General features: G+C 32.0%; 2 protein-coding genes across 2 annotated transcripts; one reads left to right on the plus strand and one right to left on the minus strand.

Moving 5' to 3' along the window:
* On the plus strand, nt 11,373–14,696 carry LOC109336730 (E3 ubiquitin-protein ligase SINAT5-like). The gene is made up of 3 exons (XM_019573518.1): nt 11,373–11,811; nt 13,121–13,507; nt 14,122–14,696. The coding sequence occupies exons 1-3, from the start codon at nt 11,629–11,631 to the stop codon at nt 14,482–14,484; spliced, it is 933 nt and encodes a 310-aa protein (XP_019429063.1). The 5' UTR covers nt 11,373–11,628; the 3' UTR covers nt 14,485–14,696.
* Nucleotides 16,617–19,836, minus strand: LOC109336726 (phosphatidylinositol 4-kinase gamma 4-like). Its single transcript, XM_019573504.1, has 3 exons — nt 19,293–19,836; nt 17,774–19,262; nt 16,617–17,114 (listed from the first exon to the last, which is right to left on the minus strand). Exons 2-3 carry the CDS (start codon nt 19,175–19,177, stop codon nt 16,728–16,730), a joined length of 1,791 nt encoding a protein of 596 aa, XP_019429049.1. The 5' UTR covers nt 19,178–19,262; nt 19,293–19,836; the 3' UTR covers nt 16,617–16,727.

Here is a 23,937-nt window from a genome sequence, read left to right on the forward strand (position 1 = left end):
TAGGCATAACCTTCGCCACTGAATACGGGAGGGCGGTTAATGGAGGCGTCATCACCGCCAAATGGGTTATTAGAGCCCATATGTAGTCCCTCTCGGATCACGCGGATGCGGTTGAGCTAGCACGTCGTACTAGCTCTTATACAACTTGTTAGGTATCAGTGGTGGAATATACCTAGAAGGGGAGAGGGTGAATAGGTGTGGCAGAGCTCAAGTTCTACTTATATGGTTTTTACACACTTGCTGAAAAATGCCCAGTTAACCGATTAAGCACTGTTCATAATCGATTAACCAGTAATAGAAACAAAATGATCAGAACAACAAATTGCACGGTTATTAACCAACACACAAACAGATATACAACAGATACTTTGATGCAAGATTAAGAAGAACATAGCAAGGAACAAGCATGCAAAATATTAGCTCCAAACATGCATTAAAACATCTTGAAATATAAAAAAGAAAAGGATAAAAAAGATTGCGTAGAGATTTTATCCTGGTTCGTTTTGCTGTCCACTATAAAACTACATCCAGTCCTCCCCTTTGATTTAGGAGATTTTCCTTCTTCACTATAGAACACAATGTATGTTACATACACGCTTCGAAATACAAAACTTGAACGCTCCCTTCTTGGAACCCAAAGAACTTTGTCACCCTTGGTTTGACCTTTCCCAAAACCGCCTCCCAAGAAAACCTTTCTTACGCAATTCGGCCCCAGCCAAGGTATTGCATAAACCTCTAAGTCTTTGTGTGAAGAACACCTTACCTAACCGCAGCTAGGATTTTCCCAATTCTTGAATACAAAGCTTTGAGTTACTAATGAGTACTTAATACTCGAATATTACAATAAGAATCAAAACCTAAAACCTAAGCAAGAACTCACAAGACGTCCTAGTCTAATATGAATGTTAATACATGAGGTTTCTGAAAATATGCAATCAAAACAAACTATCTCTTTTTCTTTCAAGAAAACGCAAGAATGATGCAAGAAAGATTTTCGAAGAAACATGCAAGATGAATGTGAAACTTAAAGCCTTAGCATGATCTAATATTTCTCCTAATTCAACACTTTTTAATAGATTCTAACAATGATGATCTATATCTATTCTCTTGTGTTTTTCACTCTTCCTTTTCCTTTTTCGTTTCTACAATTAAGCTAGTATATATACAAAACATATTTTGCCTCTAAAAACGATTTTTCAGTTATGATGTTGAAACAACAGAAAAACATACACGTTAATCGATTAAGCCATGGGGTTAATCGATTAACCAATGTGTTTTTAATACATGATTAAATAGTAATCTGCTTATATGTTATATGTTCATGCAATACATGATTTCCAAAATATAATACATTTAATGCACAAAATCAATGTATAAAATGCATGAACCTAATTATCATATATTTCTAGATGATGTCTCATTTTAATGGATTGATTACTTTATTAAGTCTTGTGAGACTCACACCTAGGTTTACCTAACCTAGACTCAATATCTATGGCAAGCATCTTAGACTTCTAAAAAGATAATAAAGAATTATGATCTAAGTTTAATAAGACACCACTTGAGCCTTCAACATGTTGATTGTTGAGTCATCTTCAAGCTTTAACGACATGTTGATTGTTGAGCCATCTTCAAGCTTTAACTAATTCATTGTCTTCATCAAAACATAGGCAAACGTTGCTAATACAATCATTGACGCTTTGCACTCTCAGTTCTTGTGAGTGATCTTAGAACTTTTAAGTTCAAGTCACTATTTGATAGGACCTTACCAAGAGCAAGAAGGTGATTTGTGAGATGAGTAAATCTCTTTTGAAGATCCAGAATCTTCTCTCTTGGTTTCATACGAAACATTTCGTATTCTTGAGAAAGAGTGTTGAGTCTAGATCTTTTTACCTCCTCCATTCCTTCATGTGTAGTCTCTAGATTATCCCGCATTTCTTTCACAGATTTGCAGTTTGATACTCTAAAGAACTCATCAATGCCAAGTGTTGAAGTGAGGATATTCTTTGCCTTGAGATCATATTGCACCTTCTTCTTATCTTCATCATTCTATGAAGATTTGGGCTTTACTTCCCTTACACTGTTCACAATGGTGAAAGGTTCATATGGTCCTTCTTCAATTGTGTTCCATATATCCAAGTCTTGAGATTCTATGAAGATTCTCATTCTAATTTTTCAGAAATCGTAGCACTCTCTAACAAAGCTTGGAAGGCGGTTGATGTTGGAACCTTCTCCTAGGAATGATCTTGAGGCCATCTTTGATAAAGGATCAAATTTGAGAATATCTTACTCAAAAATAGCTCTGATAACAATTGTAAGAGGGAGTGAATTAGTTTACTTAAAATAATGGCCACTTTTTCTGCATAATCGAGAGTTAAAGTGCAACAGAAAATATATGCAGAAAATTAATAAGTAAAATAAAAAAGATAAGGGAGAAGAGAATACACAAGGATTTTTATACTGTTTCACCTTCTTGTCCACCGAAGGCTACGTCCAGTACTCTTCCAGCACAAGAGATTTTTTCACTAAAGATTATGAGTTGCAATTACAATATCTCACACCGAGATCTCTATGCACCTTACACACTCCTTAATCCTTATTCTCCTTCGGAAAACAACTTTCCAAGTGATTCTAATCCTCTTTCTTATCACACCTCGTGGAAGAAAGTATTCTGCAATAATAATGAAGAATGTTCAACAATATTGGAATTGCCTTTATAAGTATGAAAGTGATGTAACTTGCAATTCAATCAACTCTTTGTATACTTAGTAATAAGGCTCTTTATAAGTTTGTAAACTTGGAAAAATTTCACTTTAAGCAACTTCAGAAAAATTAACTTTGAAAGTTTAAGAACTTGTTGCAAAAAGTGCAGAAAATAATTTCAGAATATGTGTAAGAGCTTTTGAAATTTGTATAAGAGTTGTGTATATGTTGTGTTGTGATTGTGAGTTTCAATGTCTTTATATAGGCTTTCCAATCAGTCAAAATGTCTCTTTGAGAGGGTAGGAATTGATTTGAATGAAAACATGTCTTTTGGGTTGAAACTCATCCACTTTGAATTTGACTAATAATAAGGTGTATCGCTTTTGTTGTCCAGCTGCCAAAACATAACCAATAATTTACTTACAAATTAACAATACTTACAATTTTTTCTTCGATTCCTCTATACCCCGCTCGAGAAGCTCGGTATGGATACAAATGCTTAGATGTCCTCTTGCGGTTTTCATTACTTATTTTCTGAAAAAACAAACAACATCAATATAAAAAATCATATATATGTACATATATATATATGTGTGTGTGTATGCAAAAGCATATATAAGAATAAAGTCAATACAAAAAATATGATTTTATGAAGAAAATCTTGTCTTGTGTGTAGGGTACAAAAGTCTTCCAATCCTCATCTTCAAAGACATTTACATATTTCTTTGGAGGTTTTAGGTTGACGTTGCCATCAGCATCTCAAATACATTTTTCGGCATCGGTTCTAAATTGTCGAAGAGTCTTGCTAGAAGATTTAAGGATATAATCATTATGCTCCTCACCAACATCAAAAGTTGACTGAAATTAAAACACATATATATTATATTGCATGCAGACACATACATATACGTACATTATACAAAAATACATGTACATTGCATGAAAGCACATATACATTGTATGAAAACATATATACATTGCATGAAAACACAAAAACACACACACTAAAAAATAAACTTACTGTTATTTCATTCCAAATATGCTCCTTTACGACATTCAACCTAACATCAATCTATTAGATGAATGTTAGCGACACATTCTGCCTAACCACGACCATAATGTAGCTTATCAATGTCTTGTCACCCTTCGAGTTTAATGGTTGGTCTTTTGAGTTCCATTAAACTTCTATCTTCACTTCCTAACTTCTTGCCCGGATGACATTCTTCATGGAAGTCATTTCACGTGAAGTTCATTTTTTAGCAACAATTTGTTTGTCTTGTGGAGTCGATGTAGTTTTTTCACCACTGTGAGAATCATGATCGCCACTTTAGGATGTCATTGATAAAGATTTTGAGGTTTATGAGAGTATGAGAATTTCTAAAAGTAAGAGGTTTCTTTTCGATTAAATTTGAGAGCATAGAGGGAACTGATTCATATTTTAGATATTTAAACTATAGTAATATTTCAATAGTGCTTTCTGTAGATAGCGTTGTTGATAGGACATCTTCAACAACGTATATTAAAGGTTGTGTTGTTGTTTTGACATCTTTGACAATGCTTCTTAAGGGTTGTACTGTTGATATTACATCTTCCACAATGATGTCCTGAAAGAGCATTGTTACATATCTAATGTGAATCTAGCTGTTGACTACTTATTTTCATGAACACATCAGCAACGTTATCTAAACTATGTTATGTTGAATAGAATCTAATTGATAGTGTTATCTTAATTATGTGCTATTAAACTGTGAACTCATTCAAACCAGTGCATAACTCAACTTCCAAATTAACAGCGTTTTCCTAAATATGCACTCTTAATGGATTTAAATTAATAGTGATTTCTTGAATTTGCGCTGATAAATTAACATATTATATTAAGGGTCAAAATACAACATAAAAATAAGTTAATTAACATGAAGTTGTCAAAATGCAACATGAAAATAAATTAAGTTTTGTTAATTTATTTATTGTGTTTATTAAGTTTTGTTAATTTTTTTATTATTTTTATTAACATGAAACTGCAAAAATATTAAACATTAACAACCATAAAAATAAATAATAAAAAAGTAGAAATTAACATCCAAAATAGTTGTTCATTCTTCATTCAAAGTACCAAAATGCATTAATTGTTGCATGACATGACAATTATCTAAATGATTTGGTAGATGACAACGAACTAAATGATTTATAGATTAAATCTTCATCTCACGCAATTTTTGTATAACTAATTTCCTTTTGAAATCTGGGTCATTTTTCCAAATCAAAAGATGTTAAATACCTCATTGACATGATTCTGATATAGGTTTCTCAACAGTATAACTTTAGCACTTTTAACACTTCGAATTATTAAGATCTACTGTCTGCATTTTTTTCTATTTCTTTTAACAAAAGTTCACTTTTTCTGTTTGCCTTGCATTGCTCTCTTTTTAGTTACTTTGTGTTTTCTTTCTCCTATCTTCATCTCCTAGGGTGCTATGACTAATTATAAAAGGAGACAATGAAGGAGACAAAAAAAGATACAAAGCAAAAAAAATAACCTATAGAAACACAAACTCTTACTCATGGGATAGAACATGAAGTGAACCACAATATTTATAAATTCAAATGAAAAGAGAATTGTTATCGTTGTCCTTGGCAGATGTGCAAACCATTAATATTTCAAAAAACAAAGAGACGCATAATCACTCAACCATTAATATTTCTGATATTTAAAATGTTGTATACAACCAACAACGAACATTTAAGAAAGCACTGTTACTATGTCATCTTCAACAGTGCTTATTCAATGTTGCGTTGTGGAATACATGTACATTAGCAACACTTCCTATCATATATTATGTTAAACATAACTCATTCAAGTTAGCGCTAACATCACTGATGTTCAACAATGTCCTTTCAAGAATGCGCTGTTAAAGTTACTCATATTAGCAGTGTTTGCTTTAATATGCGTTGTTGATGTTCTTCCGTCTTATATTCAACAGTGTCGTTCAAAATTGCGTTGTTGAATGACCTTGTTAATTACGATATATGCCATAGTGATGGTTACTTATTCCAAAGATGATATCTTCTATCCTAAAAGATTGTACCACACCATGTGCCACCATTTATGATTAATTAGAAAAATAGTCAATTATTAAATTTGTAATTTATATATATATTTTCAATCAATCATAAGCAATGATACATTGAGTGACACATTAAATGAGACAGCAAATGTGCTCTCATTATTCTAAATCTCACATTTTGAATTGTGGAGATTTTGTTTTCTACTATTATTAAGGATATCCTTTTACCTTGTGGTAATGAATTAATATCTTTTGGGGTGTCTGACTCTTAATACCAACAAATGTTACTCTTAAGAATCAAATATTTGATATTTTTTTAGATTGTATGGAGATCTAGTAAAACCTCACATCATTAAACTAATGTCTTCTAGATTCACATTTTGTTTTATTAATTGTCATATTTAATTTTGACATTAAAATATGATTAACATATTATTAATTTATTGAAAAAGTGTTAAAGGGAGAATATATATTTTAATGAAGACGTTTAATTAAAGTGGAAAAAATCACGCATGGAGATAATTATATCAATTAACCAGCAAGTGTGCATTAGCATGTGACGATATTTTTTTGGCACATGATTAAAAATATACATGTTATATGTGCATTCACATGGTTAATAACATACATGTTACATCGTGTATTCACATGGTTAATAACATCCATGTTACTCGCGCATTTGTATGATCAAACATGTTCAAAAATATTGTTGGTGCAGCAGAAGCGATCATTGCACAACGTTGGCCACAAGCAATCAAATAAAGTGCATAGAATAAATAAAAGAGAAGAAATAAGAGAATTTTGTAATGGGGATCAACCAATTGTGTATATATCCCCTGGAGCGCTAAGCGGCTACCAAGATATTATTAGAGAATAAAGATTACAAACCCTAGCACACCCATGGGCCCAAGTGCCTATGAGTTGTTTCTATTTGATGTTTCTATCTCGTACACTTAATAACAAGGAAAATGAGTCTAATATATAACATTGATACTCTATTCTATTTTAATACTAGGCAATGTGGGACTAACACAATAACATATTTCAAGCATCCTCAACAATCTGCATGTTGAATGAAATAGACGAATATCTCACTCCTTAAGAAATCTACACAAGAATCTTTACCTTAGCGAATATATGATTTCATATTGTTCAACGCCTAATTCTCTTTAACAATTCCTGCACACAAGAGTCTGCTCCCCTACAACATAAATTTTATGAGTATCTCTGATGATGTTACCAAAAGCCTAGCTCTCCAAACTAGTAGTGCAGTTTCCTCTACCGCCATCAAATGGAACATGCCGCCTAGCCACCTATTGCTAAGAAGTCTTTTGATATATTAGAACCTCTACACAAAAGTTCACCAACAATCATCATCTTCAATACTCATTCAAACTAAACCTTGGAACTTCCTTGGAGAGCCTCAACCACTACCATCATTGTCTAGTCCAAAAATCATAGTTCAAAAGAACTATTATACTCCACCATATAAGGAGTATACTCACAACACACACTTTGTGTCAATGCTAACTAATGCATGTGTTACATCCTTGCATCCAAGTCAATGCTCATGTCACACCCTGCATCTCTACAATGCTCGTGTTACACCTTGCATCAAAGTCAATGCTCATGTTACACTCTATATCAAAGTGAGCCAGCACCTATGTGCTTTTATGGATATGCTAACAATTAATATCATTCACTATGACGTCTCAGACATGCCATTAGGATATTCCACTTCTCATCTCAAATGAAATCATTCTCTCAACATCTAAAGAGATATTGTGAGCACATGTCTTAAGGCTAAAATCAACACTTGAGTCCATATCTTCACATTGGTCCTAATCTAGTACATGAACTTCTGTGGTTCTAGATCAACATATATCGCCCCACCACTTTCACCATATTTTCTTCTCCTTCAACTCATTTACTTTATCCTTGCACAGTATCTTTGACGTACCTTATCTAGCCATCATGCCTTCACCCTCTTTAGCCATTATTTGACGTTTGGTTAAGAGTCATCTACCAATTGGCTCTGATACCAATTATTGGTGCAGCAGAAGTGATCGTTGCACAGCATTGACTATAAGCAATCAAATAAAAGGCACATAATAAATAGAAGTGAAGAAACAAGAATTTGGTAACGGGGTTTGGTCAATTGTGCCTACGTTTCCGGGAGCGTTGTGTGACTACCAAAATATTATTAGAGAATAAATATTACAAACTCTAGCACACTCATTGGCTCAAGTGCCCATGATGTGTTTCTATTGGTGCTTCTATTTGATGCACATTATAACAATGAACTTAAGTCCTTTATAACATTGGTTACTCTATTTTATTCCAATATAGACAATGTTGGACTAATGCAATAACATGTCAAGCATCTCCAACATACATATGGAAAATAAAGAAAATAAATGACAATGATGTTATGAAACTTCCTATTAAAAATGTTACAAAGAAAATATCAACAAACTAAAATTGTCATAAACTCATCTATGATATATTTCGAAAGTCATATATTTGTAATGTCAACACCATTAAGAACCATATAAAAAACAATGAACTTCATATCCACTCTTTTCGGGCCAAATTTCATATAATTAATAGGAATATTATGGAACCTAATAAATTTATCAAAACTAAATACATTTGTTAGGATAGACAACCACAAACTCTAAAAGGGATTAGTTCCTTACCCAAAAAGGTGAAGGGGTACACTTGTAGAAAAAACCTAAACATGACTACCAACAAGATGTTGATCTAGTGTGGTGTAAGGCCTCCTACATAAGGATTACAACGTGCTAAAGATCAACAATAAAAATTCAAAAAATTGGCCTTGAGTCAAGTCAAAATTGTGTCTTCATCTTAATATTTATGAAATCAAATTAAGAACTAGAATTCATGTAATAGTAACACAACAAACAAAGGATATAAAATAATTGGATAATTGAAAGTAAAAAAGGCAAAAGGATCACTAATAGTCGTGTACACTCAGCAACTCCGTGATTATTATTTTCTTCATTCTTGCATCTATTATGCTCTTCTAGCAAAAATGGAGTATATAACATAAAAACAGAATAAAGAAAAGGGAAGGCATTGCCGTAGAAGATAGTGAAATGGACAAGGAAGACATGGTTACAATAAACATATGAATGACTTGTGCTAGTCCTTGACAAATGTGTTGCTCATATCATGAAGCAGTCATAAGATGATGATCAACGAAAGTTGTGACATGGAGGAACTGGAAGATAATTAAATCATTGCAGAACCAAGAAAAAAATTATCATATTTTTGTTACAAGGGGGAAGATAAAGAGTTAGTGGAAACCAAACCAGAGAGTAACAAAAGTACATAAAAAGGGAATCAAATCTCATTTAATGTGACGTGTCATTATTACTTCAAAATAGTTTAAATGCAAAGCAGTAAAACATATGATCTAATCAATAATTACTATTTATTAATTATTAGTACCATGAAATCTTTTAGGAGAGAAAAATTAAGGAGGAATTGACATGTGGCGAGTGATGACGTGGAAGGACTTAATTTTATTATATAATTAATAGATTGTTAAAATATATATTGTAAAAATGTAATTATATAGTGTGAGTATATCATTGGATTTTTTAGGAGGGAAAAAATTAGGAGAAAGTGATATGTAATTAATGATAATATGGAAAAAAATATTTTATTATATAGTTAATAGAATGGTAAACTAAACGATTTCAAACAAGTGGGCCGAAATTTATACTAAACATTTGTACAAAATCCAATTTTCCCCATACGCTTTATAGTGGTATCCTAATGTAAAGTAACAATCACACAAATACGACAAGTTACACAAGTCACTATGTATAGAAAAAAGGTAACACTTGTGAGTCTCTTTCTTCTCCAAGAACTACTTCAATCTAAAGTAAAATCTCTCTTTTACTTATACTAAAAAATCTCATTTAAATTTAAATAAATTTGTTAAATAAGCAATATATTTTACTATACACGTGTTTGAAATAAAAACAAAAAAAGTAGCAAAACAACTTATACACTCAAAAAACATACAAAAATGAAACATTTTTTTCTTCTTCCAAAAAACATACAAAAATGAAACATTTTTTTTTCTTCCAAAAAACAAACTTTACATCCCGGACCCTTCTCCAGCTCAAAGAAACGAATTTAATTTTTTAATTCAACAATGATGGGAATAATGGGATTATAGGGCCATCAATAAAATGAATTGTGCATCCTTTAATTGTTGTTCACAGCATGAGTGGCCACCACATCTCTCTCTGCACGGTAGAATTATAAAGTATAACAACCAGCTAATTGGCACGTTGAGTTGAATTGGTTAGGTAATTTGTGTGGAAATTTCTTTACTTATTGCTTTACTAGTACTTAATTATATATTTTTATGAGTTTAATATTTATGTATTGTTAGTAGGAAGTTTTTTATAGTAATAGTATTTCATTCACCATTGATTTGTACTACTTTTATTTAAGAGTCAGTAATAATTAACATATGAATGATAGTTGATGTATTGACAATGTAAAAATAATTACATTGTTAGTGTATACATATTAAATTCTATTTTTATTCATAATGTGGTAGGATAATATTTAATTTCCCTTCCTTCCATAGAAGTACAAGTGTCACATGTATCAAATTAAACAGCGACAATACAGTTTCCGCGGAATATAGTCACCTTAATTTAATGCCTTAAATATGTATCTATTCTTCCATTGGTTCATTTTAATGTTGATTTTCATATAAAATAATACTTGTCATCTTTGCAAATTTTGAAATATCTCAATATTAAGTTGTTTCTCTTTAGTATTTATATTAAAGACCAATGTTTTTAATAACATTAAATTGGAATTACCATAATAGTGTGGTTTTGGGTATTTGTAGCAAAATTATAATTGTTGTCTCATTTTTCATATTTTCCCATAATTATATTAAACTTGACATAATCACCACCACCACAGTCAATTTAATAAATAAAGACAAAAATCAAGTTTCCATAATACTCATAGACTAAAAAGATAAGATTTAGCCGTAATTAATTTCTGTCTCAACCTAAAAACAAGCTCTTTTGTTTCCCTAACTCATACATCCACAACATATTTAGGAATAACAAATATTCACATCTGATAAATATTTATAAAAGTGTTGCATCCCAAAAATACTTATAAATATGGATGGGTATCATAATATACTCATCCGGGTACCTATATATTTATAAATTTATCTTTGAATTAAATATTTCATATATAATATTTTTATTACTATTTTCTATTTTTATTAATATTATTGAGTTAGTTATTAATGTCATAATAAATTTACCATATACATAAATTTTCCTCAGATAAACACTAGTTGCAATAAACTTATCGCTAAACTATCACTGTAGTAGTGATGAGCCTAAAATATACTCCCAACTTTTTCTCCTTTTTTAATTATACATTATATCTGAATATTTCCACTTTCATTTATTTTCTGTCTGTTTTTGATGAAAGGCTGAGAGCCGTTTGATTTTGATCAACGGTTCGTTAGTTGTCTGACTGAGAACAACAAGGTAGGAAAAACACAACAACAAAAAATCATTTTTTTTTATTTCTTTGGTTTCTAATATCATCAGAATTAAAAATCCTTCTTTTTGTTCTTCCGTGTTGAAACTTACACAGAAGAATCATACCCAGATGAACCTGAATTCACAACATTCTATTCCAGACCAATCTTATTTTTTCTGATGCATCTATGATTACATGGAATCACACCAACCACCATCCAAAATTTGATTTGATTGTGTTGGGTATTCTGTACTATCCTCTGTTGTTGTGATTTTTGCTGAGAAAGGAAGAAAAAATGGAATCAGAAAGCGTTGATAGTAGTATATCTTCATTGACCATGATAGATGAAGATGTGAATCCTCATCAGTTTTCTTCAATCAACACCAAAATACGTAGTAATGGACCTATTGCTAATAGTGTCCATGAGCTTCTTCAATGCCCCGTTTGCACCAATTCTATGTACCCTCCAATCCACCAGGTCTGTGTTTTTTTCTTTCAATTTTACTTCATGGGTTGGATTTGGTTCCTGCGATTCTGTTCTTAATTTATGTTGTTTTGGTAGTTGTTACCTTTTTTTCTTTGTTTTTCAAGGTATGACTATTGCTTTTGAACTGTGCAATTGAGTTTAGGAATTATGGGTTGTTGGATTTTGTTCCATGGATCTATCTTTGCTTGGTGCAATTTTAGATTGAATTAAATATTTGGGGTTGAAATAAGGATGATAATAAATTATTAATACTCAGATTTAATATGGGTTCTTGTACTCTTTAACTTTTTGGGGTTATGGGTTCCCTCTTGTCTTTGGTCTTGTTTGCATAGGTAAAGTTATATAATTAGGAATGGATGAAATGGTTCAAGTTTGAGCTGACTTCTTTTTCTTGTTAATCTACACCTTCTTCTATTGCTGTAAGAATGCTTTATGCAATTAGCTTGATTAAATTTTAGAGGCTTATTTTTGTATGGAGAAAAGGGTTGCTCCGTCGTGCTTCCAATAATTTTGATTTGTGCTTCTGTTGGTGGTTTTGGAAAGGGTGTGAAAAATAATATATAGAATGAGAGGAATGGAGCAATGGATATTCAGTCCATGGTTTATGAGAGGAATCTATGGAGGGGTATTCTGAATAGGATGGACAAGTAGAAAAGGATATTAAAAATATTAACAGACTTAAAAAAGCATGTTACTTGTAGCCATGGTAGCTAAGTATGCTTCATTAAATTTGTTGATGCTGCTAAGTAGGCCGAAAACGTGTCATGTAATTAGGGGGTTTATTCATATAGTTTGTGTGACAAGCTCTACATGTTCATTATAGAAAATGCCGTAAGTAGACATATCCATGTCAGATTAAGCATTAGGCATTGGGTTCTGTTTGAGTTTTTCCTTTGCTGTGACTATAGAAGAATTAGATGCAACTCATGCAACCAGCAAGGGGAGGTATTTAAACTTTCATTTACACTTAGTCAGAGCATTTTTAGAGTGAATACAGGATAAGAAAATGTTCGTCGTCTTATTAATTTCTAATGAAAAGTAACTGGAATGGAAACAAAAGAAGGATCATATGTTACTGAAGTTGATGGGTCTCTCACACAGCTTTTGCAAATCTGATGCATAAGTTTATTTCACAAGTGATGATGCATCATGATTCATGTCAGATTTTATCTTTATTTTTGTGAGGAACATTTTAGATATTGAGTTTCTTGTCCTTGTCGGAATACTGGTAACTAGATAAATTTGTTTAACAATGCCTACAATACAGTGACTAATTCTCAAACTAATTTTTTTTCTGCAGTGCCACAATGGGCATACCCTTTGTTCAACTTGTAAGACAAGGGTACACAATCGGTGCCCAACTTGTAGACTGGAACTCGGTGATATAAGGTGTCTGGCATTGGAAAAGATAGCAGAATCACTTGAACTGCCATGCAGATACGGCTCTCTTGGGTGTCCAGAGATATTTCCCTATTACAGCAAACTCAAACATGAGTCTATTTGCAACTTCAGACCTTACAACTGCCCCTACGCTGGGTCGGACTGCTCTGTTGTTGGGGATATTCCGTACCTTGTTACTCATTTAAGGGATGACCATAGGGTTGATATGCATTCTGGATGCACTTTTAATCATCGCTATGTCAAGTCTAATCCCATGGAAGTAGAAAATGCCACATGGATGCTAACTGTAAGTATACTGTTCTCTAAATAATACTTGGACAAGGAAAGGGAAGAGAATTGTTTGAAATTAGAAACATAATAAAACTATAAAAGCATAATAACTGATTTAAGAGAGCAACAAATGCCAAAGCTTCCTCTCCTTACAAAAAAGGGATGCCCACTGCACGAGGCTCCCACTTAGTGGGGCCTGGGAAGGTAGATGTATGTAGCCTTATCCCTGCAAGCGGAGAGATTGTTTTCAAGATTTGAACCTGTGACCTCATTGTCATTAAGCAACAATCTTACTGTTGTGACAAATGCAAAGCTTCCTCTCCTTGGCATCACACAAAAATAAAACCAATATCTTGATATTACTTTCATTGCTATGCATTTGCAGCAATGTTTCCTTGATTTCATGCACAAGAACAGCTATAATTTGCACATATTAGTGGTCTATTCTGTTCTTTTTGGTTTCGCCCTCTTTAATTAGACCAATGTCTTCCTTTTTTTACCCTTGTTCTGATCCTTTTTGTTTCTCAAACACTGAAAAACCTGTATGTTCTGTTATAACATGTCCACCAGATGCCAGTATTGAATTGTCGTCCAAATTGATATTGCTAACTGCTTTATTGTTTCTGTTAGGTCTTCCACTGTTTTGGTCAGTATTTTTGTCTTCATTTTGAAGCCTTCCAGCTTGGTACTGCTCCGGTTTACATGGCGTTCCTCCGTTTCATGGGTGATGAAAGAGATGCGCGAACCTATAGCTACAGCTTAGAGGTAGGAGGCAATGGGCGTAAACTAACTTATGAGGGCAGTCCAAGAAGCATAAGAGATAGCCATAAGAAAGTTAGAGACAGTCATGATGGCCTCATTGTATATCGTAACATGGCGCTTTTCTTCTCGGGGGTTGATAAGAAAGAGTTGAAGCTAAGAGTAACAGGAAGGATATGGAAAGAACAGCAAAACCCTGAAGGAGGTGTGTGCATACCAAACCTGTATAGCTAGATCACTTGTTGACAATTTTGGAAAGGATTTATGGATGGTGAATGATGATAGAGGTTTCAACTTACAAAATAAGAAGTTGCTCTCCCTTTTCTGCAGTTTTAACAAAGATACTTGTCAAAATCTTTGGTCCTACCTGTATCATACTCTTAATTCCTTGAACAGTTTCTAAATACATTGAGCAGTTTTTCTCATAAAAGTATTTAAATATGGCATTGATAATGGAATTTTTTGGTTTAAACTTATCTACATAGTTTCTATAGAGAATACTTGCCTTTTCATTCTCACTAACATTTTGAAATCATGTGCTATTTTCTGCCAGAGTTTGACATCCGTGATGTTTTTGTCAAGAGGCTAATGCCCATAATTTTTTAAACATATATAATAATCAATCAGTGAAAACATATGTGTAACATCTATATGTGTTGGTATAGTAGTGTAAGGTCTTATTATTGGGTATCATACTAGGTCAAAAGTTGGATTCATCGGAATAACACTTGTTTGGAGGGAGAGTCACAACTCACAACCTCAAAAATGATTGATTCTTTACAATAAAAAATAAAAAAACAAAAAAAAACTAAGTGTAACATCTATTTTACATGCTATATTTTTTATATATTAAAGATAGCAACAAAACCAGTTAAATAACTGTAAGTAAGTTCTTTTTGTAAAAGAAAATGTACGGGGTACAACCAAAATGTTCAAGTCCTTGACATTGTAGAGAAAGATAAAGATGCAGTCTATCCAAAATCTTCATTACAGCACAGGTGTTCCCTGTTTATAAAATTATATGATTTAGATAATTTGATCAACTCTTAATTTCTTGTATTTTGGCGGTATGTGAACATGAAAATGTGTTTGCATTTTCCTGGATTTCTTACAAACTCAACATGTATAATATTAGCTAGCATTTTCTTGGAACAACTCATGCTAATAATTTTCTTTGATTCCTCTAGATGGAATTAGCATATATGATCCGCCAGAGAAAATCATACCAAGCTGGAATGAAAAACAATTAGCTATACAAGAATCAAGTTCATAACCTATTAGCTATAAACCATGCTGAATCAAGTCGATAACCTATTAGCTACAATATACATAGTATTATGTTTGTTTATTTGGCTTGGTTGTTTTCATATTATACCTACCATATGGAACCTTGTAAGATGTTTGCCAAAAAAAAAATTTCAAAACTTACGATAGCATTCATGCATTGCAATGTGAACAAAATTTTGCAATTAGAGCACATACAAGACAATTGCAATTCACATTTCAGTACAGGAATCCATGATTCTAGTATCCCCATGTTTGGGTATATATGATTGTCTAACTACAAACCTTAATAAAGGATGAATAGAAGTAATAAGAAGATAGAAAATAATTATCTCTTCAATGTGTTCTATCAAAATTTTGCACAGGCCTCATTTCACTTATACTAAGTAGTAGGGGTGAGCATGGGTCGGGTTGGGGTAAGACTTGTCCTTACCCAGCCTTAAATATTGGTCGGGTCACTTTTTGAACCCGGACCCGACTCTAGACCCGAAGTTAACCCGACCCTAAATAGCAATTGAGTCAGCCTTTAAACCCGACCCGGCCCTAGAACCGATTAAATATAATACATACTCATTTTAGATAAAGACTTCTCAATATTATTTATTATTATGAACATGTAGTTTGATATATAATGTATATATTATTATCATATATATATATTATGGGAAAATTAAGAATAAATGATACTTTCGACCAAAAGAATATCATTATTCTATACACATATGAGTAGAAACACATAAAACATGATGAGCAAGTGACCCTGGAACGAGACGGGCTGAATCATGCTTGGTCCCTACTCGGCCCTAAATATTAATCGGGTCTATTTTTTGAATCCGGCCCTAAACCGACCCCATTCGGACCCGATCATGGTCAGGCCGTGCCGGGTGAGCGGATAGGGCAGGGTCTTGCTCACCCCTACTAAGTAGTAAGTACTATACTCATTGGTCGTTAAAACATGAGGGTATAAAACGATAATTCATTAGGTAAAGGAATTTATCTACCATCACAGGAATTCAAAGCTAAGAGTTACAAGAAAATCTTGATGAAAGCATTTATGAAATGCTATGAAGAATTATTAAGAGTTATGGTTATAAAAGAATGAAACAACAGTAATCTCAGTGACAGATATTTACTAGAACAATGTATACAAACATTTATATACCAACTTCTATAGAAGAACTCAATTTCAATATTTAAGATACGGAATTGGCAATCTCATCAAGGTGCTGGTCCATGATGTAGGAAACAGCATCCATAAATGTAACTTCACTTGTGCCAGGAAGAACAGAATCCAGTGCTTCTTGGACAATGCCCTCAATCACTGAGTCGTTGTTCAAGGATTCTCTGCACATCAAGCTTCCAATGGCATAAGGGGTCATTCCTCTATCCACTCCTTTCTTCAGAAGCATGGTTGAGATTCGAAGAGTGCGGGCACATTCTAGTGGCAGATCCCACCCATGAAACTTCAAAAGGGCGATATCTTCTTCAGCATCCAATGATTTTATATAGTCAATAGTCTCTGGGGAATATGGCTGGCGAGCTTGAGGCCAATAAAGCCATTCAAAGGTGCAATCCTCAAACTGTTGGGGCAGGAAATAAAAACGATGAAATGATTGGTTTAACTTTTAATCAAGATTCAAGGCAAAAAACGACATGAATTATCACTAAATCTCTTCCTCCAGATCAATTAAGAAGAAAGCTTGTAATTTCTTTCAAACAGGTCATTCCAACAAGAACAAGAAAACAATGTTTAAGGCTAATTAATTTGCATTTCTAAACATGTCTACGCTATCCAAAATAACAACTTTATTCAAAGAACATATTGTGAGAGTAACATCTAAAAAAGCATTCCCATGTTGACATAAAGGGAGTTATACTAGGAAAAATAACCAAAGGAAGGACACTACATACTCCATTGTAGCACTGCCAAAAAAGTACAAACAATATGATAGTTGCAGGAGCAGCCGCTACAACATATGTAAGTTATAAATGAAACTCAAATTTATAGCATATGGTCATAAACTTCAGAATTCAGCATTCTGTAATGAAAACATCTACCACACATAACCAAGCAGGATAAAACCAAAGCTACCCATCACATGAAGATAACAATAACAAGTCAAAACAGGTGGAAGCACAAGGGATACAAGTAAACAAATTAAATTTGAAATACCAAAGCCCCATCACATGAATTAAAAGAGGTTGACTTGAAAAGTATTTATAGAAATAAGGTGCTTACACTTGTGGGCAAGCAGTAGCCATGGTCAATTGGAATCAAAACAGCCTGGTCATTTTCCTTCTCTTTGCTGATCAAAATATTTCCAGCATGCCTATCTGCATTCGCCAGTCTCATGTCCAACACTGTAATTTTATGAACTTCCTTTACTGGGAAGGCCCCAGGGCCCATATCCTCACAACTTCCATTGTTCTCCACGAACATTTGCAAGGAGCCAATCTTAGCAGTTAAGTCCCCTGGATGGTTAAATCCTTTATGTAAGCACTTAGCCATAATAGTTGGGGCAACACCAGCAAAGCCTTTCTCATCACCAAATAATGAACGATGCCCGCTGATTGGATGGTCTAAAATATAAGCTGCAACTTCCCTGAGTGCTCCTTGACCAACTCTTGTACCCTTTTTCAAGCCTTCCCCATCTAATGACAAAGGCAGGCCTCTGGGGTTATTCACAGCCATTGGCTCTTCATCGATAGGCTTAAAAACGGATACATACTTTTGCCCCGTGGAATCAAGCATAAAGTAAGCTCCTCCAGTACCCTCTGCGGATCTAATAGGATAATGTCCACTATCTAGTCCAGCATATGAAGAGTTTATCATATTCCAAATCTCTGAAGCTAATTCAACTTTGGGGTTAACAATAATTGGCTCCAAGAGAAGATCTCTATCAAGAGATTTTCTCGGCACAATTTGGTCGACTGTTTCATATTCCCTTGTATCTTCTTTACCGCCTTCGTAATTTCTCCTATAACTATCTCCATCAACATCATTATTTTTCTTATCATTCAATTTCATTGCCACAATGGACACCTCATCCATCCCTGTCTTAACTTCTGCATATTTCTCTCTAACAAAAAGATGTATCACTACATCATTATGTTTGCAGCAGATATCACCAATAAGCCACTGGTCCTCAAGACATTCCCCATTACACATAACTTCCTGCTGTTCAGGATCAGCAAATCGCTTCTCCTTTTTTGCAATCTGTTGCTTGACATGCCCAACATCCTTACATTTTTCCACCCGAAATGAAAACTCCTTCCCACAAGAAGTTCTCACATTGATGGTCTGAAGATCCGAAAGCCTGATAACCAAATGCATAACATTCCCTTCTGTAACTCCATAGTCCTTCAGCAGAGAATTGCTCCGCGCTAGCTCTCGGCCACCATAAACCAGTTTTTGCTTGTTTGTCAACAAAGGAAGCCCCTCACTCTTGTTGATTTTGAGTTTGACAGACTCAATGGTATCATATGGTAGAACACGCAATGGTGTCAATGATCCAGAGAAAGATAGATATATGAAAATGGCCTCATAATCCAAAGCCAAGTGCAGTGGAGTATGGAATCCATTTGGAAACAACAATGGCTCCCTTGGAACAGGACTAAGAGTTCTTAAACCAGCAGATGACATTTTTACACTATTGATTAAGGAAATTGAAACAAAAAACTAATGAAGCTTGAGAGGCTTTGACTTAAGCCAGAACCCTAATTCCTAACAATTGTTCACAACATGTTAGCCATGTTAATTTGTACAATTAGAACTACCTGGGTGATAACAAACCTACCCAGATGAACAAATAAGCTCAAAAGGTAAAGTTTTACAAAAAGGAACAATCTTTTGATGGAAAATGAATGACCCAAAAAAATTCAGACCCCCAAATCCCTAATTCATCAGATTTTCCCCCAATTCCAAAAATCAATAAAATCAGATACCCAGAGATCTCGAATTCGCATCAAATCACAAACGGGTCAGAATCAAAGGCAATAAAATCATATGAGAGAGAGAGAGGGCATTCCTACACACTGGATAAGCAGCAGCAGAGAAAATGATGAAAAGTTTAACACTTTGGCACAGCAATAATAGGAAATAACGAAATGAGGGTTCTAGTGGAAGGAAGGAAAACTTTTCAATTTCAATAATCGGAAAAAAGTGGATTATTGATTTTGAGTAAAAGCGATAAAGAAGAATGCATTGTGGAAGAATATATGAGGTGGGTGTTTCTGCTTGGTCTTTGTATACGTAGAGCTATAAGTATGTTTATACTCTACCGTATTGATGTACGTAGCTCACTGTTTTCTGTTACACGTGTTTAGAATTTACACGCGTCTGTGTTTTATTGTTAGTGGAGTTATTTTTTGTTTGTTTGTTTTATTTCGGAAATAAAGCATCAGGATTCAGGAATCTTCGTGGCACGTTCATTCGTCACTCTCTCCAAAAGTGGACACCATTAACAAGCATAATGGCTTTTTAACGTTAAACAATGGGCCCATGACTCTGACATGACAAGGACAGTTACCTAGTTTGAATTATCACAACTCAAATTCTTTCTACTAAAATTTTTATAGTATATGATAACTCAATAATATTTTCTTAAATACCTAAATGTATTAGTATGATAATTAATGAAAAATTAAATTATATGTTATTTATTATTAGGTAAAATTATATTGGATTAGTATAGAGACATAAAAAACTTTTAATATAGAATATTTGAGTTCTTAGTTCTGAAGATGGCAAAAAACTTATGTTGAGTTTATTAAATTATAATAGTTTAATAAGATTAGGTTTGTAATTAGTTGAAGATTTAAAAATTGATCAACAAGTACCTAAAATATTTATTTATTCTTTATTTAGTATATTAATAATTAAATAATTAATCATCGAAATAATTAAATAATAGATAATGTAAATCAAATTTTAAATTATTTATTTTAATATTTTACTCTGACATCCAATATTTTATTTATTTATAGTATTTTTTATATTTTTCTAAAAATACAATTAAATTACATAAGTTTATAATATTCTTCCTAACATATAAATATACATAATATAGAAATGATTTACACAAACATCTAACAATTGAATATAAAAATAATTTATACAACAAAAAATTCAATTGAAATTATTTGTACGTCACAAGAATAAACAGACTGATGTAGTTTTTAAGTGTAGATAACTGATGTAATTTTTTAAAATATTGAATGGTAAATTAATAAACAGATGATTGAAAATTACTTCCATTTTCTAAACGTATTTTTTTAAGTAGATTTCTGAAAAGTTATGCTACAAGCTTATTTTTTAACAACTATAAGTTTAATTAATTTTTGTTTATCGAACAACTTTGATAGCTTATAAGTGAGTCAAAAGGTTGAAAACTTGATGAATGTTGTCATTATCTTTTGAGTAAATTATATTACATCTCCTGAATTTTAGTGAAACTATATAAATCACGCATCCATTTTTTAAACCTACAAAAACCCTGATCTTTATGCATACGTTACACTGATTACCCTATATGAAAAATAAGTGTGATTTTTTTAAACAAAAAATGATATATTGTAGAAACAAATACAAATTGTATTAGAGTTAATATATTTTCATTATTTTTTGTTCCTAATATAGTATAAAAGTGAATTAAAGAATATCTCATCAGAATTATTAATGCATTTTGTAATGAACCAAAAATAATGAAAGTGCATTGACTGATATATTATTTGGATTTGTCTCTATAATATATCATATTTTATTTAAGTTAATTACACTTATCATACTTTTTGGTTAAAAAATCACACTTATTTCTAGTGTAGAGTTAGTCAGTGTAACATATGTATAAAAATTAGGGTTTTTATAAATATAAAAATGGAAGGTTGATTTATATAATTTCATTAAACTCGGTATGTGTTAGTGTAATTTACATTTATTTATTTATTTTTACTTTTAAGATTGGATTCTTTATATTTTGTATTTTATTATATCTTTTTTACGATACGCATTTGTCTTTGCTGATCTTATGTATGTCTCGGTGTCTGATTGCTTTTAATTAGGGTGACAATTTGATAGGTTTGGATGCATTTGGATCCTAATGGATGTATAGAAAACTATCCATTAATCCATATAAATCTATTACTTCACATTTTTAAATTATTCAATCCATCCATATCCAATGGATTTCAATCCATCCATTCTATCCATGTACCCATTTTAATGGATTGGATGGATGAATATCCAACCCACTTTTTTTAATTTGAACAAAACATTTTTAATAAAGCAATTTGAAATAAAAATTCTTTTAAAAATTATTATTTAATAAAGCATTTTTAAATATGAATTTTAGAAAACATTTTTGAAAAGTGTTTTTAAAAAAAATTAAAAATGTCATTTTTTAAAAAATAATTTTATTAACAAACACTTTTAAAGCACTTTTATAAAGGTGAATTTGTGAAGTTTTTTTATAAGCACTCTTATTAGCAAAAATCTCCAGTGCAACATAATTGGTAGGAGTGTAAAAGTTCGGATCGATTTTTGACACAATTTAGTTACTAAAGCAAACACAAAGATATTATTCGGTACTACTCAATTAAATGCAAATTTTATTTAGGAACCGAACCATTCATTAATGGTTCGGTTCTATTTGGTTCGATTCCGCAGTTTTTCAACTTATTTAAAGAAAATCCTTTAAGAAATAGTTGAACAAAATTTTCAAATTATAGAGTCAACTAAATGAATATTAAACACATCAATAATAAAGTATTTAATATTCTTTCTAGTAAAACAATAATAATTTAACATCTCAACGCATTACAAATTTGAAATTTTAGTCCACAAAATGTTTGACAATGTCCAACAAAATTTAAGAATGACAAATTTGGTACAAATTGTTTAGTTCAATAGTAACACCTAAAACTCTACATCATTAGTAATGTTCTCATGTTCTTTCTTTATTTTCTTTTAGTTCATTAATTTCTCTATTTAATTAATTTCATCTCTAAATAGTGACAAAATGTATACTAATTTTTTAGTTTTCTTTCTATCTTCTCAATGATAATAGAGATAATAGATATTTAGGTTTGTTTACTAATTTATTTTTTCTATTTGCCCCTTATTTATAACATATATGTATTAATAATCTCAAATTCTTAATCATATTTTATCTGCTAACTTTAAAGCTTAACCATCAAAATATAAAATAAAATTATTTTTTAATATGAGGTTCGGTTCGGTTCTAACGGTTCCAAAATTTACAAAACCGTGAATTGAACTTAAATGGTTCTAAATAAAAAACTGAATCGAACCGCGGAACCAAAGAGAACTGCATTTTATGGTTTGGTTCGGTTTTATCAGTTTCACGATTTAAACCGGAATCGCTTACACTCCTAATAATTGGGACTTCCATAAGTTGTATACAACAGTTCATTATCCTGAAATATTTCATTTTGTTATTATATTATCACATTAGTCGATGACGAAAATGATATATTTATACTTTGCATTAAAATGTTGGGGTAAAGTACTAAGGCCAAAATCGTTTATACTTTTTGATAAGCACTTTTTAAAATCACAATTCCAATTTTCAACTTTTGTAATGTGTGTGAGATTGTGCTTAAAAGTGAGAGGTTTTTTTATATTAATATTGAATTAATTGGAAAAAAAATTGTTTTTATTTTTATTTTTTGGATGGATTGGGTATCCATCCAAATGGATATATCCATGGATATTCATTGGATATAATGGATGAATTTGAATCCATCTATTATCAACACTATCCATTAGATTATATCTATTTAAATCCATTAGTTCCAACAGATGAATTGGGGTAGATTTAATTTGAATGAATTTGGATGGATATTAAAACGGAAATTATCATCGAAAGAGCAATTATCTTTTATTACATTTGTGAATGATGTCACTAATGACAAATTACTCGAATTAATTTAGAAGAATAGAAAAGAATTAAAATTTCATGCTAATAATGAGATAAGATATGAAGAACATATTTACAAAGAGAAATATTTGCCTACTCAACATACTTTCCTTTTGAAATTTTTTTAAGGTTAGTTTGGGAGTTAGATTTTCGAGGGGAATGAACAGACAATGAAGACTTGGAAGCCATGAAATACAATTGTGAGATGACTCCAAAGCCTTCTCTTTTCATTCTTTCCCCTCCAAAATCCAACTCTCAAACTAACCCTTAAGAAAATTTTGTCCTTGGTTTAATAAGTGTTGCAACCCCAACCCCAACCCCAAGTCTTAAATATGTTGCAACTAGTAATGTAAGATTTTTATACTAGTAATGTATTACTTAATATTAATTTGTATTCACTCTTAAAAATAATACAAATAATAATATATGTTATATTAGCAATATAAAAATATTAAATTAATTTTTT

This window comes from Lupinus angustifolius, chromosome LG02 (genome assembly GCF_001865875.1).
Source record: "Lupinus angustifolius cultivar Tanjil chromosome LG02, LupAngTanjil_v1.0, whole genome shotgun sequence".
NCBI classification, from domain to species: domain Eukaryota; kingdom Viridiplantae; phylum Streptophyta; class Magnoliopsida; order Fabales; family Fabaceae; genus Lupinus; species Lupinus angustifolius.

Excerpts from the sequence above, each read along its gene's own strand:
- LOC109336730 (XM_019573518.1), top strand. The coding sequence starts at position 11,629 with ATGGAATCAGAAAGCGTTGATAGTAGTATATCTTCATTGACCATGATA. Across the intron at positions 11,812-13,120 it reads TGTACCCTCCAATCCACCAG|TGCCACAATGGGCATACCCT; the intron begins GTCTGTGTTTTT and ends TTTTTTCTGCAG. Across the intron at positions 13,508-14,121 it reads ATGCCACATGGATGCTAACT|GTCTTCCACTGTTTTGGTCA; the intron begins GTAAGTATACTG and ends TGTTTCTGTTAG.
- LOC109336726 (XM_019573504.1), bottom strand. The coding sequence starts at position 19,177 with ATGTCATCTGCTGGTTTAAGAACTCTTAGTCCTGTTCCAAGGGAGCCA. Across the intron at positions 17,115-17,773 it reads GCTACTGCTTGCCCACAAGT|TTTGAGGATTGCACCTTTGA; the intron begins GTAAGCACCTTA and ends CTGCCCCAACAG.